Source organism: Cryptomeria japonica, chromosome 10 (assembly GCF_030272615.1).
Source record: "Cryptomeria japonica chromosome 10, Sugi_1.0, whole genome shotgun sequence".
Classification (NCBI taxonomy): domain Eukaryota; kingdom Viridiplantae; phylum Streptophyta; class Pinopsida; order Cupressales; family Cupressaceae; genus Cryptomeria; species Cryptomeria japonica.
In genome coordinates, this window is record NC_081414.1 from 202,846,437 (window position 1) to 202,869,705 (window position 23,269).

Sequence of the window (23,269 nt, forward strand, 5' to 3'; positions counted from 1 at the left end):
AATAGGAGGATAGAATGTTCACATAGAGAAATGAGGGTACACTAAATGTTCATTAATGTGTGTACAAGAAAACCAACATTTTTTTTATATATTATTTTTTCAAATATTTAGAAATTTATAGCCATTTTCATGTTTTGTGAACTGAAAATAGGGGAAAAACATCAAATATCATCCTATGTTCCAATTATCATTAACTCCTTGCTCACCCAACTTTCCAATTACTAACTTAAAAAACCAAAATTATGATAACTAAAAAAACCCATTAATAAATTTCACATGTACCAAAAAGAGTCCACTTTATCCCATACTTAAAATTTTTAAAATTTAATTAAAAAAATTGTGCAACTTTAAGGAATCTTACAACATGCCTTGTTACTAAAAAAAGAAGACAAAAAAAAAACAAAAAAACAGTTAAGTCACAGTTAAGATATGTCCGTTCTGAAGTTAACTATAACAGTTGTTGTTAGACTTCCCCTATAAAAATAATATATATTTTTTAATAAACTGACAAGTGCCCTGACGCCACCGGAAAAGCGCAGCATGCCTCCTTCATTCCATGGCTTCCCGCGAACAGCATGTTAGTTATGGCAACGACATGTCATAAGCACAAACCTAAATCCTCTATTTTTGTATCGTCACTAACGCTTCTTCAGCGCTATAAATTCTTTCTTTCTTTTGTTGCTGTTCTCTTCTCTGCCTACCTTTATTCTACTATACGTTTCGAACTGCGTGAAGGAGGAAAGATGAGCGACATCCAAGCAGAATCACACGAAGAGCTTACACCTCCTCTTTCTCTTTCTCCTCCTGCTTCTTCGTCTCAAGTGACCGTTACAGAAAATATAGACAATACCCGACAAGATTCCACTGAAGACCTTCCTCCTCCATCTTCTCCTCCTCCTCCTCCTCCTCCTTCTCCTCCTCATTCGTCCCCTCCCCTTTCTCCTTCTGCTTCTGCTCCTGCTCCTGCAGTTGCTCCATTGCGCTATCAAGCCCAAGAAACCGTTACCTTCAATTTAACTGAAACGTGCCTGTTGTTTCTGCACAGAGGAGATATCACCAAGTGGTTTGTCGATGGCCAATCTGATGCTATTGTAAGTAATTCTTCATCTGAATGCATAATATGCTTCTTTTGGTGTTTTAATCTCAAGTGGTTTTACAAATTGAGTGTGTTTAATTAAGCAATGCTGAGGAGGAATTATCCTCAAGCAACAAAGGTAGAGCCTTCATAGGTCACCAGATCAATTCTATTTTTAGTAAGCAAGTGAACCATCGGGAATTTTAATTTCATCAAAGCAGGATTCTAATTGGCGGCCTTCGCTAATATCGTATGGAGTCTTCGGGATTTCCCAAGAGGGCAAAGAGCAAACTTGAGTACTCATTAAATACTCCAGAATGTAGATGACATTGAGTACTCATTCACTTTCTTTCTGTTTAATTGCTTATACGTTTTCCTCATTTTACTTCTAATTTCTTTCCTCAATGCTCTCCTCTGAATGCACAATATGCTTCTTTTGTTGTTTTAACATCAAGTCTTTGTACAAATTGAGTGTGTTTAGTTAAGGCAAGGCTGAGGAGGAATTACCCTCAAGCAACAAAGGTAGAGCCTTTGTAGGTCACCAGATCAATTCTATCTTTAGTAAGCAAGTCAACCATGGGAAAATTTTATGAGATCAAAGCAGGATTCTAAATGGCTGCCTTTGCTAATATCGTATGGAGTCTTGGTATTTCCCAAGAGGGCAAAGAAAAACCTTGAGTACTCATTAAATACTCCAAAATGTAGATGACATTAAGTACTCAAATCATTTTCTTTCTCTTTATTTCTTATACATTTTCCTCTTTTTTTTCTAATTTCTTTCCTTCTCATACTCTTTCAACTCCTTTATTTCTCCTTAGACTTTCAGGTGATCCTTAATCCTTGTGACTACAGTGACATCCATGAACCAATTAGCATTGATATATAAGTCAATGCCAAGCATTTGCAAGATTCGGCAGTTTTGACAAATTTAGAAGCAATTTAAAAAACAATCAGTGTTGTGGAACGGACCCATTTGTATTATGAATTTTAGAATTGACACCTGTAAATGGATCCCGATGTTGTAGTCGAGTCGAAGAGTGACAACCTACATCATATGGGACTATAGAACTACTTTACTACCATTTGCAAAGTGGTTCCACAATGTCAGCACCTAAAATGATACCGACAGAATGAGTATCAGAATCCTTACTCCATTGTAAACCTCTGACATAAAATTTCTAGCTTATTTTGATGCCATGCTCTCCATCTTATGTACCTTTAGCTACGTTATGCATGATGTGAGCCATGCATAAAGGCCATAACACCCAAAGCATAGGGCCTGATGGGCGACAAATGTGTTTCAATTATGTAAGTATCCCATAGCGGTCTCATAATTCAAAAGAAAACAAACACAAAAGAATTGATACACACATGAAATCCAAGCAGAGTGAAAAACCACTAATTCTTTTTCTCTTTATTATTTTTGAATATAGATAGAGAGACAATTCTTATTTAAAAAATAAAAATGAAAATAAATCAAATTATAATAATAAAGTTGGTGTAATGCATCATGAAGCGGTGCTGCTTGAGAAGCTCAAGGGAGTAAAACCCTTGTGCTCATTTCCTTTTGGTATGAAAGAAGAAAATCTTAGATTTGCCTTTGTTGAACAATTGATTAGAGGAAGTTGGAAGAAATGTAACAATCAAGAGTAGATTTAATAGTGAAAACATCCTCTTGGCGACTTTCCTCATACAAAATTGTGTCATCTACAAACTTTTGGTGAGAAATGGGTTCCAAATTTCTAGCAATCTGAACTCCCTTCCAAACACCCTCCTAGGCTTCAACATTAATTCCTCCCCCTAGTCCTTTTGTCATAAGCATAAAGAGAAAAGGAGACAAAGGATCTCCTTGTTTGAGGCCTCTGACAAAATAAAAAAATCACATTGATTGCCATTGACTAAAATAGAGAATTTAGGAGTTGAGATACAACTAAAAAATTAAAAATCCATTCAAGCCAATTTTGCCCAAAACTGAACATTTTCAGAACTCTCTTCAGGAACAACACACTCACTGTCATAAGCCTTGCTAATGTCTAGTTTGATTACCATACACTTCTTATTAGAATTCTCTATAGAATGAATTGCCCCATGAGCCACAATGACCCCATCCAAAAAGTTTCTTCTTGGTGTGAAACCACTTTGCTCCAAAGAGATGATAATGATAAAAGGAAGAACCTTCTTTAATTTGTTAGTTGCAACCTTAGAAATGATTTTATATATTGTGTTGCATAAGGAGATAGGAAGAAAATTTGTAAGGAAGAGCAATCCAACTTCTTGGGGATGAGAGCAATGCTAGTATTATTTAGGTCCTTCAAAATCTTCGCAGATTCCATGAGTCCTCAGCCATCATTATACATCTTTGCCTATAATTCCCCAACATGACTAGCTAAAGCATTCAAGGAACCTGTTTGGGCCCAAAGCTTCATTTGGATGCAATTGGAATTTTGCTTTTCCAAGATAAAAAAATGATTACTAAATGGTGAGTAAGAGACCCCTTTTTTATTATCAACAGTTCAGGACATAGTTTGTTGGTTGGCAGGGTGCTTTGGGGAATGAGTTACACTCGTGTTGAGCTTTCTGTTTTCTGTCCAATTCCCTTTTTTCAAGAAAGAATTGTGCCTGTATTTGATATTAATGATGAAGCTGCTTCTCTCTCTCAGAACAATTTTTTTTAGACTGTTCTTTCCCAATATACTGTTTGGCTAAGACTGCTTATCTATCCTGCTTTCGAATTGGAAAATCTTGTGGAATTGAGGAAAGACTGTGCTTGAGATTGCTATGTTGAGTGAAGTGGAGGCTTTGGGCCTGCCTGTCAACCTGCCTATGTTATGTCCTGCCATTAACCGATTGGTTTGGTGCAATAGTGGGCATCTCTTTGTTTTTTATGTAGGTGCCTCCAGTGATATTAAAAGAGAGGGTAAGGTAGGGGAAATTGACACTTTATCATGAAAGTCATGCATAATTCAGGCTTCTGTATCATCTAATGATGTGGCCTATGGAAGTGGATGGCCCACAACACACTAGAAATTTGTGCTCTAGGAAGGGAGAGAAGGGGCCTAATGAAGACATCTCATGGAGGAGTTCTGTGTTCACCTTCATAAACTCATTTGTCGTGGTTCTATCAGATTCTAGTCGAAGGATTGTGTGATGTGGGTATGGAAGTAAACCGTGAAATCATAGTTACTGATCAGGAGGTTGAGAACTAGGTAATGAAGGACCTGCATACTACTTGTGGCTAAAGGAATGTATATGATGTTACTTATAATCTTTCTACTGCTACCATGTTTACCATGGCTGGCTTTGTCGGGCAAATACAGAGAAATATCTTTGTACATGATGTGAATTACAAGACTGGCCATGGAAAGACTAGGTTCAGGGTAAATGTGAGCAAGAGCAAGCTTGACTACCTGCGGAAATATGTAAATCTCATTGCTCTGTTCTCCTCTATTCCATTCCTCCTGTACCGGTGCTTAACGTTATAGATTCTGATGACAAAGAGGAGGTTGAAACTGGTTATGTGGAGACTATTATAATTGATTTGATAGGGTTAGGGATGGAAGTTTTGGTAGGGTGTAGAGACAGTGATCAGTACTGTCATTTACTTAAGAAAGACTGCTAAATGTTTTGTGGTAGTTAAAACTAGCAGTTTATGGTTGATTATCCACCTTGGTGGGAGCCCTATCTGTATTTCAGTGGCCCTCAGAATTTCCTTGAAGTTAAGTTTGATTTCGGACTGAGGCTTTATGGTTATCCTGAGTATATGTTTTTTTGTGGTCTGGTGAAAATAGTATTGGCAATCTGCAAATTTTGTATGTTGTGGATGATTCAATCTCTATAATTTTTTCTAAACAGTTTTTTTTTGCCTTAAGTTTCATAATAGAAATATGGGAGCTTTATTGCTCCTTCTCTCCTTGAACAAAAGAAAAATAAAATAGAGCTAGAAACCGAAAAGTGGAAACAGTCTGAGTGCTAGACAGATATTAAGATCCTGTATTTTGTCCGCTTCTTCCATCAGTTACTTTTCTACAAATATGAAAATGAAAGAGAGAGTCTGTGTGAAGGAGAGAATAGTTTTCAGTTTTACAGTCATGTTTTGTCTTCAATTGTTAGAGTTTATGCATCTGCGTCTGGTTTCAACAGACAAGTTGAGGGAGTATGAGATATATGATAGGAGGGATATTTACTATCTTTCAAAAATTTCATTCAGAATTTTTTTGTGTTTAGGGTTCCTAAAATCAGCCATATTTAGCAAAATAAATGATTTTACCATTTTGTTTCCAACTTAAAAATATTCTAACACTGAATGATTGCTGCTGACAGGTGAATGCAGCCAATAAAAGGCTACTTGGAGGTGGTGGGGTGGATGGAGGTATTTCTTTGAAATGTGCTGTAGATTAGTGAATATAGGGTTTTTAAGTTCTATGTTATTTCAAGTAACTTTTTCTTTTCACTTCCGCAGCTGTACAAGTGCTCCTTTCTTTCAATAACTGTCAGTTACTTTGTTCTGCTAACTATTTCCACTTCTCCGGCTATACAAGTCTTACTTTATTCGACTAATTGTTTCCGTTTCTCCAGCTATACACAATGCTGCCGGACCTGATCTTTTGCAAGCATGCAAAGAGATTCCAGAGATTCATCCTGGGATTCGATGCCCTGTGGGAAGTGCAAGGATTACAAGGTAAATGTTAGTATCTTATTATTGACAGTATTGGAGCATTTGAGATATAATTTGTACTAAACCAATAATTGATATGCTAAACAAATTATTGATATGCAGAGGTTTCCAATTACCTGTATCTTAGTATCTTATTATTGACAGTATTGGAGCATTTGAGATGTAATTTGTACTAAACCAATAATTGATATGCTAAACAAATTATTGATATGCAGAGGTTTCCAATTACCTGTATCACATATTATTCATACAGTTGGACCTATGTATGATCTGGAGGAAGACCCAGAAAGTAAACTTTCTGATGCATATAGGTAATCTTTTTTATTACATAATTCCTTCTTCTGACTTCTCTTAATAATGATCTTGTTATACAAGGATAGTAGTTATTACCATTTCTTTATTTTACGGTATTTTTTTTGGTCTGAATTATTATTGTTGTATATGCTTGTGGATTACAAGACATACATATTGACGTTGTACTACACTGTGGGGCAGGAGCTCTCTTGATTTGGCTAAAGAAAATGAAGTAAAATACATTGCTTTTCCTGCTATATCGTGTGGCATATATGGGTTAGTTTTAAGGCAGAGTCCTGAATGATTCACAGTACAAGGAAATGCTTTCAATTATTATTAAAAATGTTGTCTGTTCAATTATTCTTGCTGTTATCTAGTTGTGTATGTTGAAACTCATTGAGGATCACTGAATGCAGATATCCTTATGAAGAGGCTGCTGAAGTATCATTGACTACAGTGAGAGATTCTGCAAACGATTTGAAAGAGGTCAGAATTCTTATGTCAGATTTGATATACTATAAACAAATTGATTTCAAATATTATAGGCCGATTGATTAATTTTGTGAACAAACTTAACTGCTGTCAATAAATATGCATTATAACTTTTATTATTTGTTTCTCTGTGGTAGCGATGAAATTTTCACACTTCTGTACTTCATCTGTATGCCTAAAAGTGGCTATTAAATTACTTGGTATGTGCCTGGTCTCTGTTCTAGCATTTTCTTTTCTCTATTCTGGATCAGAGTAATCATTCTGTTTTATTTGGAATACCAAATGTGAATAGCCATTATGAATCAAAGGCCAGTAATGGCAATTCATAATGGATACCCCAAGTTGAAAACTATGAATGGTGATTCTGGCATGTTTCATCTTGATTGAAAATCAGAAATGATGATCTTGCAAAATGTTGGATCGAAAAAACCTAAGGTGATACAACAAAACATCTTAGCCTTTCTTAAGTTCATCCTGATGATGGATCACAGAGTGTGATCCGAAATGTTGATGCACAAAAAAAGACACACAATCAAACCCAGAAGCAAATACTTGTTAAACTTATGGATTGTGGAAATATGATGAAATTAAAAAACATCTTAATGTTTTTGAGAAGCATGCCAGCATTCTGGAGCCCAAGAAGAGTTATATGGCCAACAATTGTGATTGTAATGTAATATTGGCGTCATGTAGATCAAGCTTCTGAGTTCATTACCAAGCACTTATGGATTCTGATTTTGTACGTTATGATGTCATTGTTAGGTTTGCATTTTAATGAAGATTATGCTTCATCAATGGGAATAATAAAATTAATGTTTCAATAATTGTCAATAATTGGTGAGAACATCTCTCATATTTTTAAAATCATAGAACACATTTTTCATGGCATTTAGGTCGAGGAAATGATGAAGCAACCCTCAAAATTGAATTTAACTCTTCTTTTCAAAGACATTAAAGCAAAACATAAAGGAAAACCACTTTACATTAATCTTAATAGTTCAATATGTATTAATATGATCCTAAGTATAAAAATTATAAAGTTACATGCAAATTAAAGAATTTAGGGTTGAAGCACTGTGGTTTTGCATAAAATAGAGGAGTTTAAAAAGATTAGTTTTCCTATGAAGGTGGAGGTATAAACTTTAAGCTAAAAGGTCAAGTCTCAATTTATATTTTTGAAGCCCGTTTTTTCTGCTTTCACTTGCATAGGTCCAAACTTGAGTTTTGAATATGCCCTTGTTTGAGTAAAGCAGGTGGGAAATCAAAATTCAATTGTTTCTTCCACTACTGCTGCACTCGGTTTAAATTAATGTGAATTTAGACTTAAAAGCTTACATTTGTTTCGAAACCTCTGCGTTCCACTTAAATAAGAGATCAGATGGGAACAATACAATTTATATAAATCAAAGGGGATTCACATAGTAATTCAAAGCAGGAGTTTAAAGTAGAACATATCTATGTAGCTCGGGATGCATCCCCAACCAAATTAGGGGTGTCTCCGGTAGAAAATGTCTTGGGGATGTGGGGACTGGTTGGAAATGGCCTTGTGTCGTCCCCAATACTACAAAAAATTGGAAATGTCTCAGATATGGCCAGAAAAATTTCGAAAATGCCAGATCACTAGTCATCCTCGGGATGGCCCAACCACTTTTTAAATGATCTAAAAAAACACAAGTAATAATTGTGGGCTCCCACAGCCCTTTACATTAAACCTAAACCGAAAAAAAGAATTATAACATTCAAAACAAAAAAAAGAGCTCATTTGTGTCATTTTGCAAATTATGAAGAGAAGAAAAAAGAAGAGCATAACTGCGAGAAACAAGTGAAAGAAGGAAAGAGAAGTGAGCAAAGGGCAAAAGAAACTATGTCTCCATAATTTGAGGTAAGTTCATTATTTTTTGTTTATTTTTACAAATTCTTTTTTTTGTTTTTGTTTCTTTGAGGTTTTGTTTGTTTGTTTGTGTATTATGTTTGCACTTGTAGCTACACAAGAGTTTACTCCCATCTTTTTGGCATACCTTGTCAAGGGGTAAAAGAATGCAAAACTATAACATCAGCTGAGAAGGCTTGAGGTGACTAGGTTGTACAAGGAGAGTGAAGCCAAAAAAATTTAAAAAAGAAATGCCAATGTAGTCTTTGCAGCCTAGTGGGTCATTATCTAGTGTTGCTGCTACTAAATCTAGAAGTGTTGAGCTTGAGAGTCAAAAAGGAAAGAAAAGGTCCATTAATGTTGCAGGCATTTTTAACATACAATCACGAGATGTAGCTGATAGTTCTGTTGCCAAATTTTTCTATGCTAATGCCATATCATTTCATGTGGCATGCTCTCCATATTTTAAACAAATGTTCAAAGATGCACTTGTTGCTCCTTCATATGTTCTCTCTAGAGATCATAAACTATGCACCTCCCTCCTTGATAAGGATTATTCTAAGGTGAATATAATGATGGAGGAGTTTAGGCAAGTTTGGATAGGGGGTTGTTTCTCTATCATTATGGATGGGTGGAACGATATTAGACATTGGCCACTCATCAATGTCATCCTCACATGTTCATCAGGCTCTTATTTTCTTAGAGCTATTGATTGTTTAGGGAAGAGGAAGGCTGCAAGTTTCCAATTTCAGATTTTGAAAGATGTAATAGAAGAGGTTGGACCCTACAAGTAGTGGTTGATTCGGCCTATGTATGCAAGCTACCTAGCTTGATGGTGGAGGGTGCTTACAAGCACATTTTTTGGACCCCATGTTGTGTTCATGCATTGAAGAACGCATTGAAAGACATCAGGAAAATAGTTTGGGTAAGGTAGTGGTGTTAGAAGCCAAAAGCATTCAGATGTTCATTTGAAATCATCATACATCACTTTCTTTGTTTAGGTCTTTTTGGAGGAAGGAATTCCTCAAGCATGTGGATACCAAATATGCTAGCTACTTTATATTGTTGGAGAGGATGATTGGGGTGCAAGGGCCTCTACAATTAATGGTGGTTAATTTAAAGTGTGCTAGATGGGAAGAGGCAAACATAGCTGAAGGAAAAAATGTCAAACAAATAAACCTCAATGATGATCGGTGGTCCACAATGAGGTAAGAGATTGTTGTCTTTTAACAAATTTGCTGATTTTTCTTTTTTGGTCAATAATATTAAAAAGGCAAAATTACATCATCCATGTCCATGCTTTCAGAAAATACTTAGACCACCACCATCAAGAAATCCAAGCCACCTACTACTACTATACCAAAAATTGGCTTGGCCAGAATTTGAAGCCATATACATTCAAACAGTATCATACCAAGCTACTATAGACAGTGTCAGGGGCCATTGTTCCAATAATCCTTCAGCTCGAACCTCAGTGTTGTACTCGTCTCTATCTCCACAGTTCCCTTCCCCTTCCTTTGCGCCAAGTCCTTTTATTGGAGAAAAAACTTCAGGGACTCCCAACCAATATATGCCTTCGCCCGTCTCCCCTCATGGTTCATTCCTTTTGGCCAAAGAATGAATGGCATTAGCTGTTTTGGATTTTCCTCCTTCGCACCCTACTCATCTTCAAGAAGAAACCCAACACCCGTCATAGCTTGAGCAAGCATAGACTGCGGACCGTATAGCCACTCCTCTTCAACACAGTCCTTCACCACCCACTCCACCTCTTTCTTCTTTGCCACTTTGAGGCCCCACGCCACCAACATTGAAACAATGTCAATGTTGTTCCGATATCTGTGTTTTGTGCTCATGAATGCCTCAGCAAAGATCACCTGCATAATCTACAAGAAAGTCTCCTCCCCATGTTTGAATAGCTTCCACAACCTCTTCTCCTAAATCTGCCCCATGAAGGAAAATTGTTGTCGCAGTGTAATGAGGGAAAAGGTCGCCTCCATTGATATCCCCATTTGCCACCTTTTGCTTCAATTAGTCACCACCACCCGTAGCTTCTTCTGGACACCACTTTGCAAGCCAAAAAAATATCCCTTGTCACATCTACCTGCCACCATCCCATCTCATAAATGCTCTTCTGCAATCTATGACACCAAACCATTCCAAGCAATTAATTTGATACTCGTGCGAGTACTCAATCTAGTGTGATGTCATTGAATGCCTCCACCATACTCCGTCCTTCCTCATCAAAGGATATCGCCCAATTTGAGAGTTTGTCTGCCAACTCATTACCTACTTGAGTCACGTGACAAATCTCAAAATCTTCAAACGTTTCCAAAATAGAATTGGCAACAATCACAAATTTAATCAGTTTCCAAGAATGGATCTCGCCCTTATTTATTGCATTTATTATTATTTGAGAATCCCCTTCAAGCTGAATTTTATTCAGCCCCATAACTTTGGCCATTTTCAATGCTTCAACTATAGCTTGAGCGTCAGCCTCGTTTTTAGTTCCTTCTGCCAACTTGGTCGTGCCCAACGCAATGATATTACCATCCCAATCGCGCGTGATGAACATGGCCCCTGAAGGCCTTGGGTTGCCCTTGGAACCCCATCGAAGTTGACCTTATACCATTCAGGCTTTGATTTAGACCACACCACATCCTTCTGAGCTTTTGATGATAGATTAACCCGAGAAGGCCCATTAACAAGCCGAATTGCTGATTTTTTAATCAACTTTCTAATTAATATTAAATTCTTGTTTTTATTATTAACTAATACATTGCTGATTAAGTATTAGATTTATAGTTTTTTATTTTATTATTAATATTATATTATTAAATTAATAAATTGCTAATTTTTTTATGAAATTTCTGATTTTATTTTTTTTATTATTTATAATTTTTTAACTTATAAACTTACTAAATTATTTTCATTCTTTGTAGATATATTTGCTCCATCATCTCACCTATTGTGCATATCATAAGATATGTTCATAAAACCTAGTCTTGGAGAGATTTATGAGACATCTGAAAACATGCTTGGATAGATGAAGCAAACAATTCATACTAGGGACCCTAATTTGGTATTTTATGAGGAGCACATTAGGCCCATTGTGACAATGTGATGAGACACCATGAACACTCCAATTCATATGACAACCTATGCTCCAAATCCCAAATGGTATGTAGCAAGACTTGGGAGAGTGCCTCCATCTGATGATGAAGAGATGAAAGAAGGTTTCATGAAGGCCTTTGGGAAAATGTGTATCGAGGAGTCTTGCAAATTTAGAGCATAGTGGTTAGCCTTCGTGAATATTCGTAGTCCAATATTCATGTCATGTTCCCGCCATGAGTACTCTCAGTCTCGAAAGTAAGAAAGAAATTGCATAACAAAGGGATTTAATAATATATCACTATACTCAGAAAATTGACTTATTTATAAGACTTCTCAATTTTTTGCAATCTAGGTTAAGGCTCAAGTAGCAAGAGCGAATAGTTTGATTAGTATACTAATTGGCCCAGATAGGGAGAAAACGATTTATTTCATCGCTGCATAAACTAAAGCATACAGTGGCTCATATGCAATGAGTTAGGCACGAGTTTGTTAAAGCAAGGCACGGGTTTGTTAAGAAGCGAACTTCATAAAGATAACAAGCAGCGTTTTAATAAATGAAAGGGAAAGAGACATGTTAGGAAGAGGCGCCACTTCTAGGAGGGTCATGACCCATTAAGAAACACAACCCTTCACTCCCTCTTGAGGAGTAAATAAGCTAGGACTACATTTCAAGAAGGATCATCAAGGGAGATCAGAAATCCTTATATGTAATCTGCATCCATCAAGGAGGAAATGGAGTTAGATGAGAGTGGATCATCTAAAAGTAGCTATCTAATTAGTTATAAAATAGTCATGGGTTTAAAGCAATGATTATATAATTTATATTCATAGGGCAGCAATTAGTTAAGAAAGGACACCTCGATTATGAGGAGAGACATACCTTGAGAAAGTGGTTACTCTTCATCCCTTCTGGTATGCTTTAGCAGGTTTGAATGACATTATTATTATATAATCTCTTGTATATAGGATTTAGACAGTTATGAGGATCTCTTCTAAGCACGCCACCTCATGGTGGTGATGGATAGTCCTATGAGGCCAAGGGGGTGAAAGGAGTGCCCTACCCTTGCGCTTAGAAGGGAATGATGTTCCAGACACCCCTTTGTAGTTTCCCCAAACCTCTACCATGGTTGACCATTGGATTAAGGAACTCCAATCATAAGGAGGAGAATAAGGGTGACAAGAAGAGGGGAATGGCTATGGGATTTCTCACTATGTACACCCCCTCATGGATGGCAAAGGGCCACATGATGGCCAAGTGGGATGGTATATCCTTGGGCCTAGGGTAGAGGAATGTTTAAGGCACCCTAATATGTCTCCTTATCCTAACTCCCCTATGGTTGAATTCCATTAATAAATTAAATATATCATATGACTAAAATAATGTTCCTAACGCTAGCAGGAAAGATCTATTTAATGGATTCTGCTTTCAATGAGCTTGGAATTGTGATTTTAGGGCAAAACCTAGGGCATTTACAAAACGGGACATTACAATTCCGTAGATCAGAGATGAGGATGGATAGAGCTACATTAGCTCAAACTGACCCCATTCAATGGTGGACATGGCATGGCAAGGATGCACCAAAGTTGAGGATGCTTGCCACTCGTCTCCTTTCACAAATCGCTAGTTCCTTTGCTGCAGAAGGAATCAATTTACATTAGTAAACATAGGAAAAAGGTGAACCAACACCATGGGCAATGAAGAAGGATGAAGAACAACTAATAACTTGTATCCCAACAATGCCAACATGGAGAACAAAAGATCTGCCTAGTTTTGTAAGAGAAAAAGAGCCTTTAGATTTCATGTAACACCTCTATAATGAAGTAGAGATCACATACTTGCCACATCAATTGTGATGAACATATTCAATGAGCTGGAGAAATTTGTCCTCCACAAGCTACCTTCATACTTTTCTTGTTGTGGCAATTAGTACTCTTTTAAACAAATGTAGTGAAAGCATATTGAAAGAAGAGATTTTCTTCATTGAGTCATTGATACCCAAATCACATCCTCTGTTGTGTATTCGTACTTCAATAAAATTGTGTTGATGTTTAAGGAGGACTTGAAATTAATAATTTTGAATTTGCATATCAGTTCTTACCTGTCACAATCATTTTGTGATTTTGTCAAGTATATGGAATTCAAGATTAATTTCTTGCCCCAAATCATCAGATACATTGTACCATTTTGAATCTAGGACTTCCAATTGCTAGTGGTAATAATTGATGATATAGTGCCAGAGCTTCAGAATAATGATGCACTTAAGGATTTCTTCATGATCTATATATATAGTTTTGAAGAAATTGCCTACTTGAGATGGCAGGGAAGCAAGTAATGATGAAAATGACGAGGATCCAAACCAAGGAAGGAGGGACAATTTTTTCCGCCACCTAATAATTCAAACGTTTCTAAGAAGTTGAGAAGAGAAGAGAAAAACAAAAGTTTTCTTAATGAGGATCTATCTTATCATTTCACTAATTGAATTTCACCAAATTTAGAGGTAACTGAGATACCCCAAATATATTTCTAGTAACCCAAATTAGGTTTGATGCTCCCATTGGTCAAAATTTAAATTATAATTAGCACTGCATTCTCAAGAGTGAGGTGAATCTAGAGGAAGCATATGAGTCAAATATTTTGAACTTTATTACCACACATTCCCTCAAGTTGAACAACATGATATTCTAGAGATACTTGGGCAAGAAGTTGAATCTACTAACATATGTTTCCAAAAATTGCTAAAGATGTGGCTTGTCTCAAAACCAAAAAGGATGCTCTAGTTGAATATATAAATTGTGATGTCCCCACTTTGAAATATAATTTAGTAATAAATAATAATAATTAAATTAAAATATAAAAGAATAAAAATTAAATTAAAATATAAAAAAATATAATTAAATATAATAAAAATTTGATTTAAGTTAATGAATGGTCAAAAGGCATGAAATGATAAGTTGTGACTGTCCCAAATATGAGGTATAAAAGGGAGAAGAGAACTCATTTGGAGGGGGGATAATTTGAGAATCAGAAGTGCAGATCTGATTTAAATAAGAAGTGCAGATCTGATTGTGAATGGTTGTGTCCCTTTCAAAGGGCAGAAATAATGAAGAGTTGCACTCTTTCAAAGGGTGCTAATGGTGAAAGTGTGTGTCTCTTGCCAAAGGGCATACATGATGAAGAGGTGTGACCTCTCCCTCCCATTGAGAGATATAAAGGAAAGAAATTAAAAGCATCCAGTGGGATCACCATCGATTAGATCAGATCAGATCAGAACTGTTATTAAGTTACAGGCAGTAACATCTTTGTTCTTGGTGGTATGCATGAGGATTTGCTTAATATGTATGCCTAATATATGAAGCCTGATAATGTTCTTATGCAGAATTTGGTGGTAATATTAATATAGACTGCAATATGTATGACAGTCATACTTAATTCATATATACATGAAAAGTTAGTATACTCATAGCTCAATTACTTAAATCATTTCTATTGCCCTCCGCCATAAGGAGAGGCGTGGTGTTTTTAGGGAGAGGTGGAGTAAATCCATCCCAAACTAGGTGAGCCCCAAGGGTGGTCTGGATGGATGATCCTGAAACCACCTGGGCCCAATTATGGAGGTGGTGTCAAGTAAATCTTCATCCATGGTTGAGCATTAGAAAGGAAGTAGAAATTGGGGCTTGAATATAGCCACTATCAATTGTGCTATGAATAAATACGTACATCTAGTTTAATAAATTAATTTAAGGCATGATAAAATTAAGTAATGGCTGTTGATTATTGGGAAATTGGAAGCCTCCTAGTAGCGGATATTACTTAGATCAAGCATGTGCATTGTGGATAAATAAGCATACAAAAACCTATAAGACGCTTCTTGCATTTCAAGAGCAAAATGATATGTTTACTAGGTAAGTGAATGGATGACCTACATAGGAGCCTTAAGGTTACCTTTTTGATAGTTTCCAGCACAAGCAAGAAGGTACGTGAAAAATAGTGTTTATGCACCATGATTTTCGACTCCTTGAGCATCAATGTGAGGTTTTTGGGAGGTCATTTCGACTCCTCACCCTCACTATTGTAGGTTATAAAATCCACAATTGTTACTTTGATCTTGAAATACTATGTTGCTCCCATTCTTGAGAATAATGTAGGTGATAACTTTGTCTCAAATTCATGCAAAGAATATCTTTTGTTTTGGTTGGATGGTCACATGAAAAGGTTCAAATCTCTTTCGCTTAGACTCCATCATGGACAAATTGTTTTTAAAGGAAGCAAATGATCTCTCCTTTAACACAATCTTGTAGACTCATGTTGAAGACTATGATGAATATCAATGTTGACTATCTCATTCTTCAACATTATGTTCACTCCGTGGAATTCAAACCACTCGACTTGGCCACCATGGTAATGGTTATTGACAATTGGAGAACCTTCATGTCCAAACTGTTGAGAAAATTTGAAGCTATTGTGTGGTTTGATGAGTTAAGTGCCACTTTACTAGATTAACCTCTCCTTAGTTTGTTGCCAGTTGCCAAGGACCAGATTCTCTTTGGCATCTGAAATTGGGCAAATATTTTTGTTCTCCTAATGTTCTTCAGTGTTCACTGCACTTGTCACTACAGTTGTTTCGAAACTTAACTTTAAAAGGTCTTCTGTGTTAAAAAGACACCACTTTTTCAGTTTGAATTCATATGTATGCAGTTCCACAACTTTTAAAATCTATCATATGCCTGGAACTAAAAGGAATAATATCCAGATTCTAACAACACGTGCTTGTAAAGTTAGATACACAAACAAAAATTTGGATGCTAGATAATCTAGCCTAAGGCAGCCAACATGCTAGTAAAGAAGACGGGTACACAATTTGAAATGAATTCTGTTTTTTGTGTTGTTTCAAATCGAAGGATATAGGCTCATATAGCCATTAATCACTATTATCTGCTATTGCTTTATGTATATCAAACGCACCTACTTTTACTTGGACTATCAAAACCCATCATGCAGCTGGCGTCTGCAGACTAATTTACTTCCATATGACTGATAAAAATAGGCTACAATCTCGTCAGATTTTTTTGACCCAAATTTTCTGTTTGAAAACTTAGTCCTTGGTGGGACCTACCTGAAGCAAAAACTAATTCATTATTTTGCAGTGAAGGTAGGTGATAGATCAAATATCTGCAGTTAAGACCTCACTGTAATGCCGTATGAGAAGGTGAGGATGACCTGAAAGAAAATGATAGCAAATATTAATGTGGGATACAAACTGTAATGTCCCCTTTTGGGATTGCCCTGAATCTTGCCCTTGTAAATATCAAAGTCTGCTAATTTTCACCCTTATTAATTCTGATATTAGATATTGACCCATTGACTTTCTTGTCTTCTTTGATCTTATGGATGGTTCCTCCAATTCCCCCTTCTCAATTGAATTAATCTCTTCTTTATATCTTCATTTGTGGGAAGTCACACCTCTTCATAAGAAATGAATCATCACTCTTCATTGCTGCCCTTTGAGAATAATAAATTATTCTTCAAATTGATCTCCCTTGGATGTCCTCCTCAAATGAGACTCTTTTTTATATCCTCCAATGTGAGGGAGAGGTCACGCCTCTTCATCATGTATGCCCCTTTGGCAAGAGACACACCTTTTCCACCATCAGCACCCTTTGAAAGAGTGCAACTCTTCATTATTTCTGCCTTTTGAAAAGAACAGAACCTTTCACATTCAGATCTGCACTTATGATTCCCCAAATTATCCCCTCAAATGAGGTTCTCTTCTCCCTTTTATATCACATGTTTGAGGGAGTCACAACTTATCATTTCATGTCTTTGACCATTCATTAACTTAATTAAAATTTAATTATATTTAATTGTATTCTTTTATATTTTAATTTTAATTTTATTATTATCATTTATCATTAAATTGTATTTCAAAGTGGGGATATTACACAAATAAGGCTTCAATGGAGGTTTATCTTGTGCTTGAGTGAATAGTTTGAATTGTTATGTACCTAAACATATGATATATCATATTATTCGGTTAGGGAGATATCAATAGGTGACAGTGACACACATCCCTTTGATTAGTTATACTGGGTAATGAGTCCTGTTATGTGGCCAATAATTGTTTATCCTTCTATTATGTTAATGGGAGGGCTATAAATAGGAGGTGAATACAATTGGAAAAAATTGTGAAAGAGTATTAAATATGTTTGGGATCTCAAGATGGAGATATAAGATGGATTGATTTCTTCCAATTGTTCAGTGTTGCCCTAGTTTATGGGTTATAACGTTATCCTATTTCTGAATATGTTGGATATGAGGCCATTCTGTCCAACATACATCTTGTGTTGTATGATCTATATTCTAGTTCTGCGTATTCTTCTTGTTATTTTTGTGTTTTTAGTTATTATATGTGTGCCATTGCATTACAATTGGTATTAGAGAATAAGTTTGGGTATAGAGGGGGCAGATTTTTTGATGATTTTTTTTCTTTAGGAAAGAAGGCCTATTTTGCAAAAGGGTGTTATCTCACATATGTTCAATTAAGGAGATCTTGGAGTCATCGGTAAGAGAATGTTGAGAGCTTTTTGAAAAGTAGTAATCATAAAGATTCAGTAGTGTTGAGTGATACTATTTTCTTCTTCTTGCCTCATTGGACCCATTTGCTGTCATAAATTCTCCTCTGTCCGCTAGCAATGTAAGCTGGATAGTTGCCTTAAATGGCAACAGTTTTCCAATATAACTGCCAAACCATCTACCAACACTTATTGTGCAGGAAACCATCCTACTGCTGTCCAAATCATCTCAATCGCCAATATGGAAAATGGATCAATACCCATAGAAGGAGAATGAACTGCTTTAACTCCCAGTCAGCCACCAACACCACACCAGTCAGCCACTGCCCTAACACCACCCAAGGATGGAAAAGACAAATGCAGCAAATATTATCTTCTGCCCTAATGACCTCCAGCTGTTGTTGTTCACCCAATACTGACTTGCAACAAGTATGGATATGGCTAATTGACTCCACATGGACCATGATGATGTTCCAGACTACCACCAAGACCCCTACAAAACCAATTTCCAATCACATATTGGCTGTGCATCTTTTCCAGCACTTGCAGCATTTATGAAACCAATAAGAATCACCCTAACAGTGATTCCAACAGAAGAATAGCGTCCAAGTGACCCACACAAGGTCAGGAACAACTCTCCAAAAGACCCTATGCCATTTGGAGTGTAAACTTAATATTTGCAACATGTTACTGGACACCTGCAACTGTTTACTGATCATGCGCAACAAATTACCAATCACCTGCAACATGTTACTAAATACCTACAACACTGCTAAAAGTGACTTACACCTTGTTGCAAGTGAACATGTACCATGTGCTTGACTGTGGAGCATTTTCAGTTTGAACAATTTGACTATATTTTGAATCCCGAGAGTGCAAATAGTTTAGCCCCAAGGAAGGAAGATTCAATATTTCAATTCATGAGTACATTTAAAAGCAGGGCATTGTATCCATAAACACTAACAATAGGTATAACTTCATTAGCATGGACTTAGCTAAGCGGCATAGGCTCAACCAGAGAAGATCAAGGAGAAACAAATAGCTGCTAAGAGTTATCAATTTTTTGAAATTTTGAAGCATACCATGTACAGATATGTTTTGCATTCAGATTTTTTTGCCATGGATATCCATGGAGTGGATATTGTTCTTGAATATCCTTGGTTAGAGACTTGGGAGTAGTTAATAGTATTTTGCAAAAGAGGTTCATGAAACTTTGGTATAGGGAGAAAAAAGTAACTTCACAGATTATTGTACACAATGTGGACCAAAGCAAGGACAAGATAGGGCAAGAAGATGAATATGAAAAAGAGTATAAAGGAAGAATCAACAGAAGAATGCAAAGAGAATGAAGAAAAGAAACGAGGAGTGCTTTTACTTTGGGGATGAAGGAACAAGTGGCATAAAACGATGAAAAGTCAAAGGGAGTGGAGGAAATGATTCTAGAGTTAGTAGGGAAAACAACCCTATGTGGTTATATACATCCATATCATAAAGAGAGGCAACAAATACAGGCATGGTAATACACATCAAAATGAGCTCAAACTATGGACACACAGAATTGGAGGAACAATCACTATTCTTACACATGGAATCAAAGGAGAAATAAATTTGGAGGTGAATTGAATTTGAGCGGTACAAAGAAATATGTTATAAAGTTTGGAGATAGGTACAATCAAGTAAAGCTGCCCAAGAAGATCACATACAGATGGTTGGATGATAAATTATGGTGTCACATATTTAATGATTTTCAAAAGACTCACTATTTGGCTTCTCATGTTTCAGGTACTAAACATGTCAAGGAAGCATGGCATGCTATGTACCATAAGCATATGATATTATTGGGTGATGGAAATGTTGACATGTGAAACACATCCCCTTTAGTTTTATCGGTCATATCAATAGCTTGTTTATTTATTAGATTGGGTACTGAGTCAACCTTTATTGGGACTAGTGGTTTATCTCTCCATTATGTTATTAGAATGAAGTCTATATATAGGAGCTGAATATTATTGTAAGGGAAGCATGACGAGTATTGCATGTGTTTGGGGTCTCAAGGTGGATATATAGCATGAAGTGACTCCTTTGATAAGGTATCTTGTACAATGTGGCTCTGCCTAAAGGGTTTATTTTACTTTAAATATATAGGATATAAGGTCATTTTGGCCCACAATCATCACTTTTGTTGGGTGATCGCTTATTCTTATTTTGCATATCATTGTTAGTATCATAGATGAAAAACTCTGTGGGTTTTTCAAAAACTCGCGAGTACTTGCGGGTCAAAACCCTAGCTATTTCTCGAGAAAAACTCGTCAGGAATTTCAAATTTTATTCGCAAAATTTTGGGCTTGAGTCATTGCCGAGTCCGAGTTTTTCAACTATGGTTAGTATTTTGCATTTTTCTGTTAATTATATGTCCATAAGATTATTCAGAATGCTAAGTTTATCATTTGGCTAGCCAAGTTTAATGCTTGAACTTTAATACCCATCGGATTCTCTTCACAAGCTCCCAAAGTAACCTATACTCATAAAGCCTTTAAAGATGTGATATCAAACTACATTTGCACTATCCATTATATTTGTCTTTATAGCCAAAAGTGAAACAGAACTTTAAAGAGATATAACACCAACTTAAGTGCTAAAAAGACATGATAAATAGAGCAAATGTAGGCTTTATGGCACACAGCCATAACATTAGTTTTACTTGGAAAAATCTAATCTATGGTGGATATTTAAACTGTATTGTCTTTTTATTTTGTTGCTATTTATTTCTTCTAACAGAAATTTGGTGAAAACATTGAGGACATATGTTTTTTCTTCATTGGTGATGATTACATTTTCTTGTTTGAATTGACTTGAAAACTATCTGGTTGATCTCTTGGCAGGTTCATTTTGTTCTCTTTGAAGCACCTGCTTGGAAGGCATGGGTGGAAGAAGCAAATGAGTTGTTTGAACAAACTTAAATATACAGTCAATAAAGGAAGCATGAGATTGCTAGAGTAGAGCAGAGTCAATAAAGGAAGCATGAAGTTATCTTTATGGTTTAGTTGTGAGGTTGAGGTCCATTGTTTTGACATCAATATGGCTGTTGGATCATATGCTACATAGTTATTATCTTTTTTATCCTTACCTACATTTCTTTCCATTTGTTTAGAGTACTCTATGTATCTGCCATTTATGATGCTGTATTTATTTCTCCACGGTTGTTATTGGTTACTAGTGTTTTTGGAGAAATAATATCCAATTTACGATGAAAATGCAAATTCTGTTGTGTTTATGATTTCAGTTACATTGCTTGCATATGTATTCCTAGACTGAAATAGAAGTATTAGCATAATATTTATCTCCCGAAGAATATATCCATTGCAAGAGTTGGTAAATATTTGTATTGATATATTGCAAAGGAAGAAAACTTACTTCTACCTTTATACCATAAAGGAATTGCTAGGAGAACTTGCAAATTAGCAAAATCTTGATGTTTGGATATCTGTTTGCTAATGATTGATTATCAACAATTTAAGACTACTTGATCTAGGATGATCAGGGTGCCAACCATAGAGAGCCAGCTGATAATGTATTCAAATGAACCAACCACCTGTAGCTCTGCTGCATCAACAACCATATATGGACATTGGCACAGAGTCTAACTTGTTATGTCTGCTTAAAACAATGCCAACAGAGACCAAAGAATTTTGCATAAGCTGATACTGAAAAACATGTGCTTTACGGAGAATAAGATGGAAGATGAATGGTTACACTTCTTGTAAACATCAAACTTTTCTTCTTTTCAGTGAGGTTTAGCTTATTTTTCTTTGTTTTTGTATGTTTTTTTGGTGACCAGCTTAACAAGTGTATTGTTCTTAATTAGCAACACAAACTGTTTCAGCTCAACGCTTTAAAACTTCATCCTTGGGCTTTGGATTACAATTTAATAATCTATCCTTAGGCTATGTGGAGCATGGCCAACCAGCTTGATTTCCTACTCTGACTTTGAGCTTATTTAATATAGGGGAAATGTTGATTACAAGGATGTAAAGAATTCTTATGAATACCATTTGTTCTGGTCTAATAATTGTATGAAGCATGCGAAAGAGAGGATTTAAGGCTTTGCCCAAAATTTTATAAGAATCATACCACAATGTGATGGGCCTTCAAACTCGCTGTAGGCATTGGTCACTAGTTTCCTTTATCTTTGATGCTGGTCCAATAGTCCCCAGTTCTGGCAGCTTAATTTTCCTGGGGTCTACCTGTAGATGAACTATCAAAAGGCTATTCTTGATCATATAGTTTGGGGTTTTGATATTCAAAATAATTTTTTGGCAGATAAATGTATAACTTTTTTGTGAGATGGCATTCACTAAGTTGGAATCAATGTTCAACATAAACCAGTTTTTGGCGGATATAACTTTTTTCGTGAATGGAATTCACTAAGTCAGATATCAATTTAATAACAAACTCACTCATGAGCTCAATCTAAAGGCTGAAAACATAATTTAGATAAATGTATAAATTTTTGTGTGAGATAGCATTCATTAGGGAAAGGACAGTGGACTTGTCAGGTAAGCTGCTGTAAAAGATTGGGAATGATTTGAAATTGTCATGTAGGATTTTGGGAGAAATGAAGTTACAGTGTTCAATTACTGGGTTCTTTCTTCTGAGTTGGATATCAATGTTGTGACCAATTCACTCATGAGGTCAATTTCAACATAAACTAATTTGCACACATGATTTCTGGATTCAATTTTGTAAGCTTTATTTTGCATCAACATTTCGGATCATACTTTGTGATCCATGAGGGGGGAGGAGGAAGGGTACACATGGTACATGGTTCAAGGTATGAGACAACAATAGGAAATTAAAATAAAAAGCCCCCCCAAAAAGTATTTCATAAAATGAAATATATAAATATATATGAAATATTTCATAAATGTACAATTATATTTATTTTATTTTTTATTTATTTATATTCTTATCCTTTTATTTCATAAATATAAGATTAATTTTTATATATTTTTGATCTATAATATTCTCTTTTTAAATTTTGAAAGATTCAATTATTGATCATTTATTAGATTATAATTGAAATATATAAAGAGTTTACTTTTTTTTGAAATATATAATGTTTATTTATTATATACATTCAATTTATTATGTAACACATGTTTTCGCAATTTTATGGAAAAAG

The 23,269-nt window shown here is 35.7% G+C and overlaps 1 protein-coding gene across 2 annotated transcripts; it reads left to right on the forward strand.

Moving 5' to 3' along the window:
• Window positions 1–531: 531 nt before the first annotated feature.
• LOC131031465 (uncharacterized) lies at window positions 532–21,369 on the forward strand. Of its 2 annotated transcripts, XR_009103045.2 has the most exons (8): window positions 532–1,091; window positions 5,396–5,444; window positions 5,651–5,753; window positions 5,966–6,061; window positions 6,246–6,320; window positions 6,461–6,530; window positions 6,674–6,736; window positions 20,970–21,369. XR_009103045.2 is itself a non-coding variant. In XM_057962584.2 (7 exons), the coding sequence occupies exons 1-7, from the start codon at window positions 576–578 to the stop codon at window positions 21,045–21,047; spliced, it is 987 nt and encodes a 328-aa protein (XP_057818567.2). In that variant the 5' UTR covers window positions 534–575; the 3' UTR covers window positions 21,048–21,369. The 2 variants fall into 2 exon arrangements, 1 of the variants encoding a protein (XP_057818567.2); XM_057962584.2 differs by lacking the exon at window positions 6,674–6,736 and having other exon boundaries at window positions 534–1,091.
• The last annotated feature ends 1,900 nt before the right edge of the window (window positions 21,370–23,269 follow it).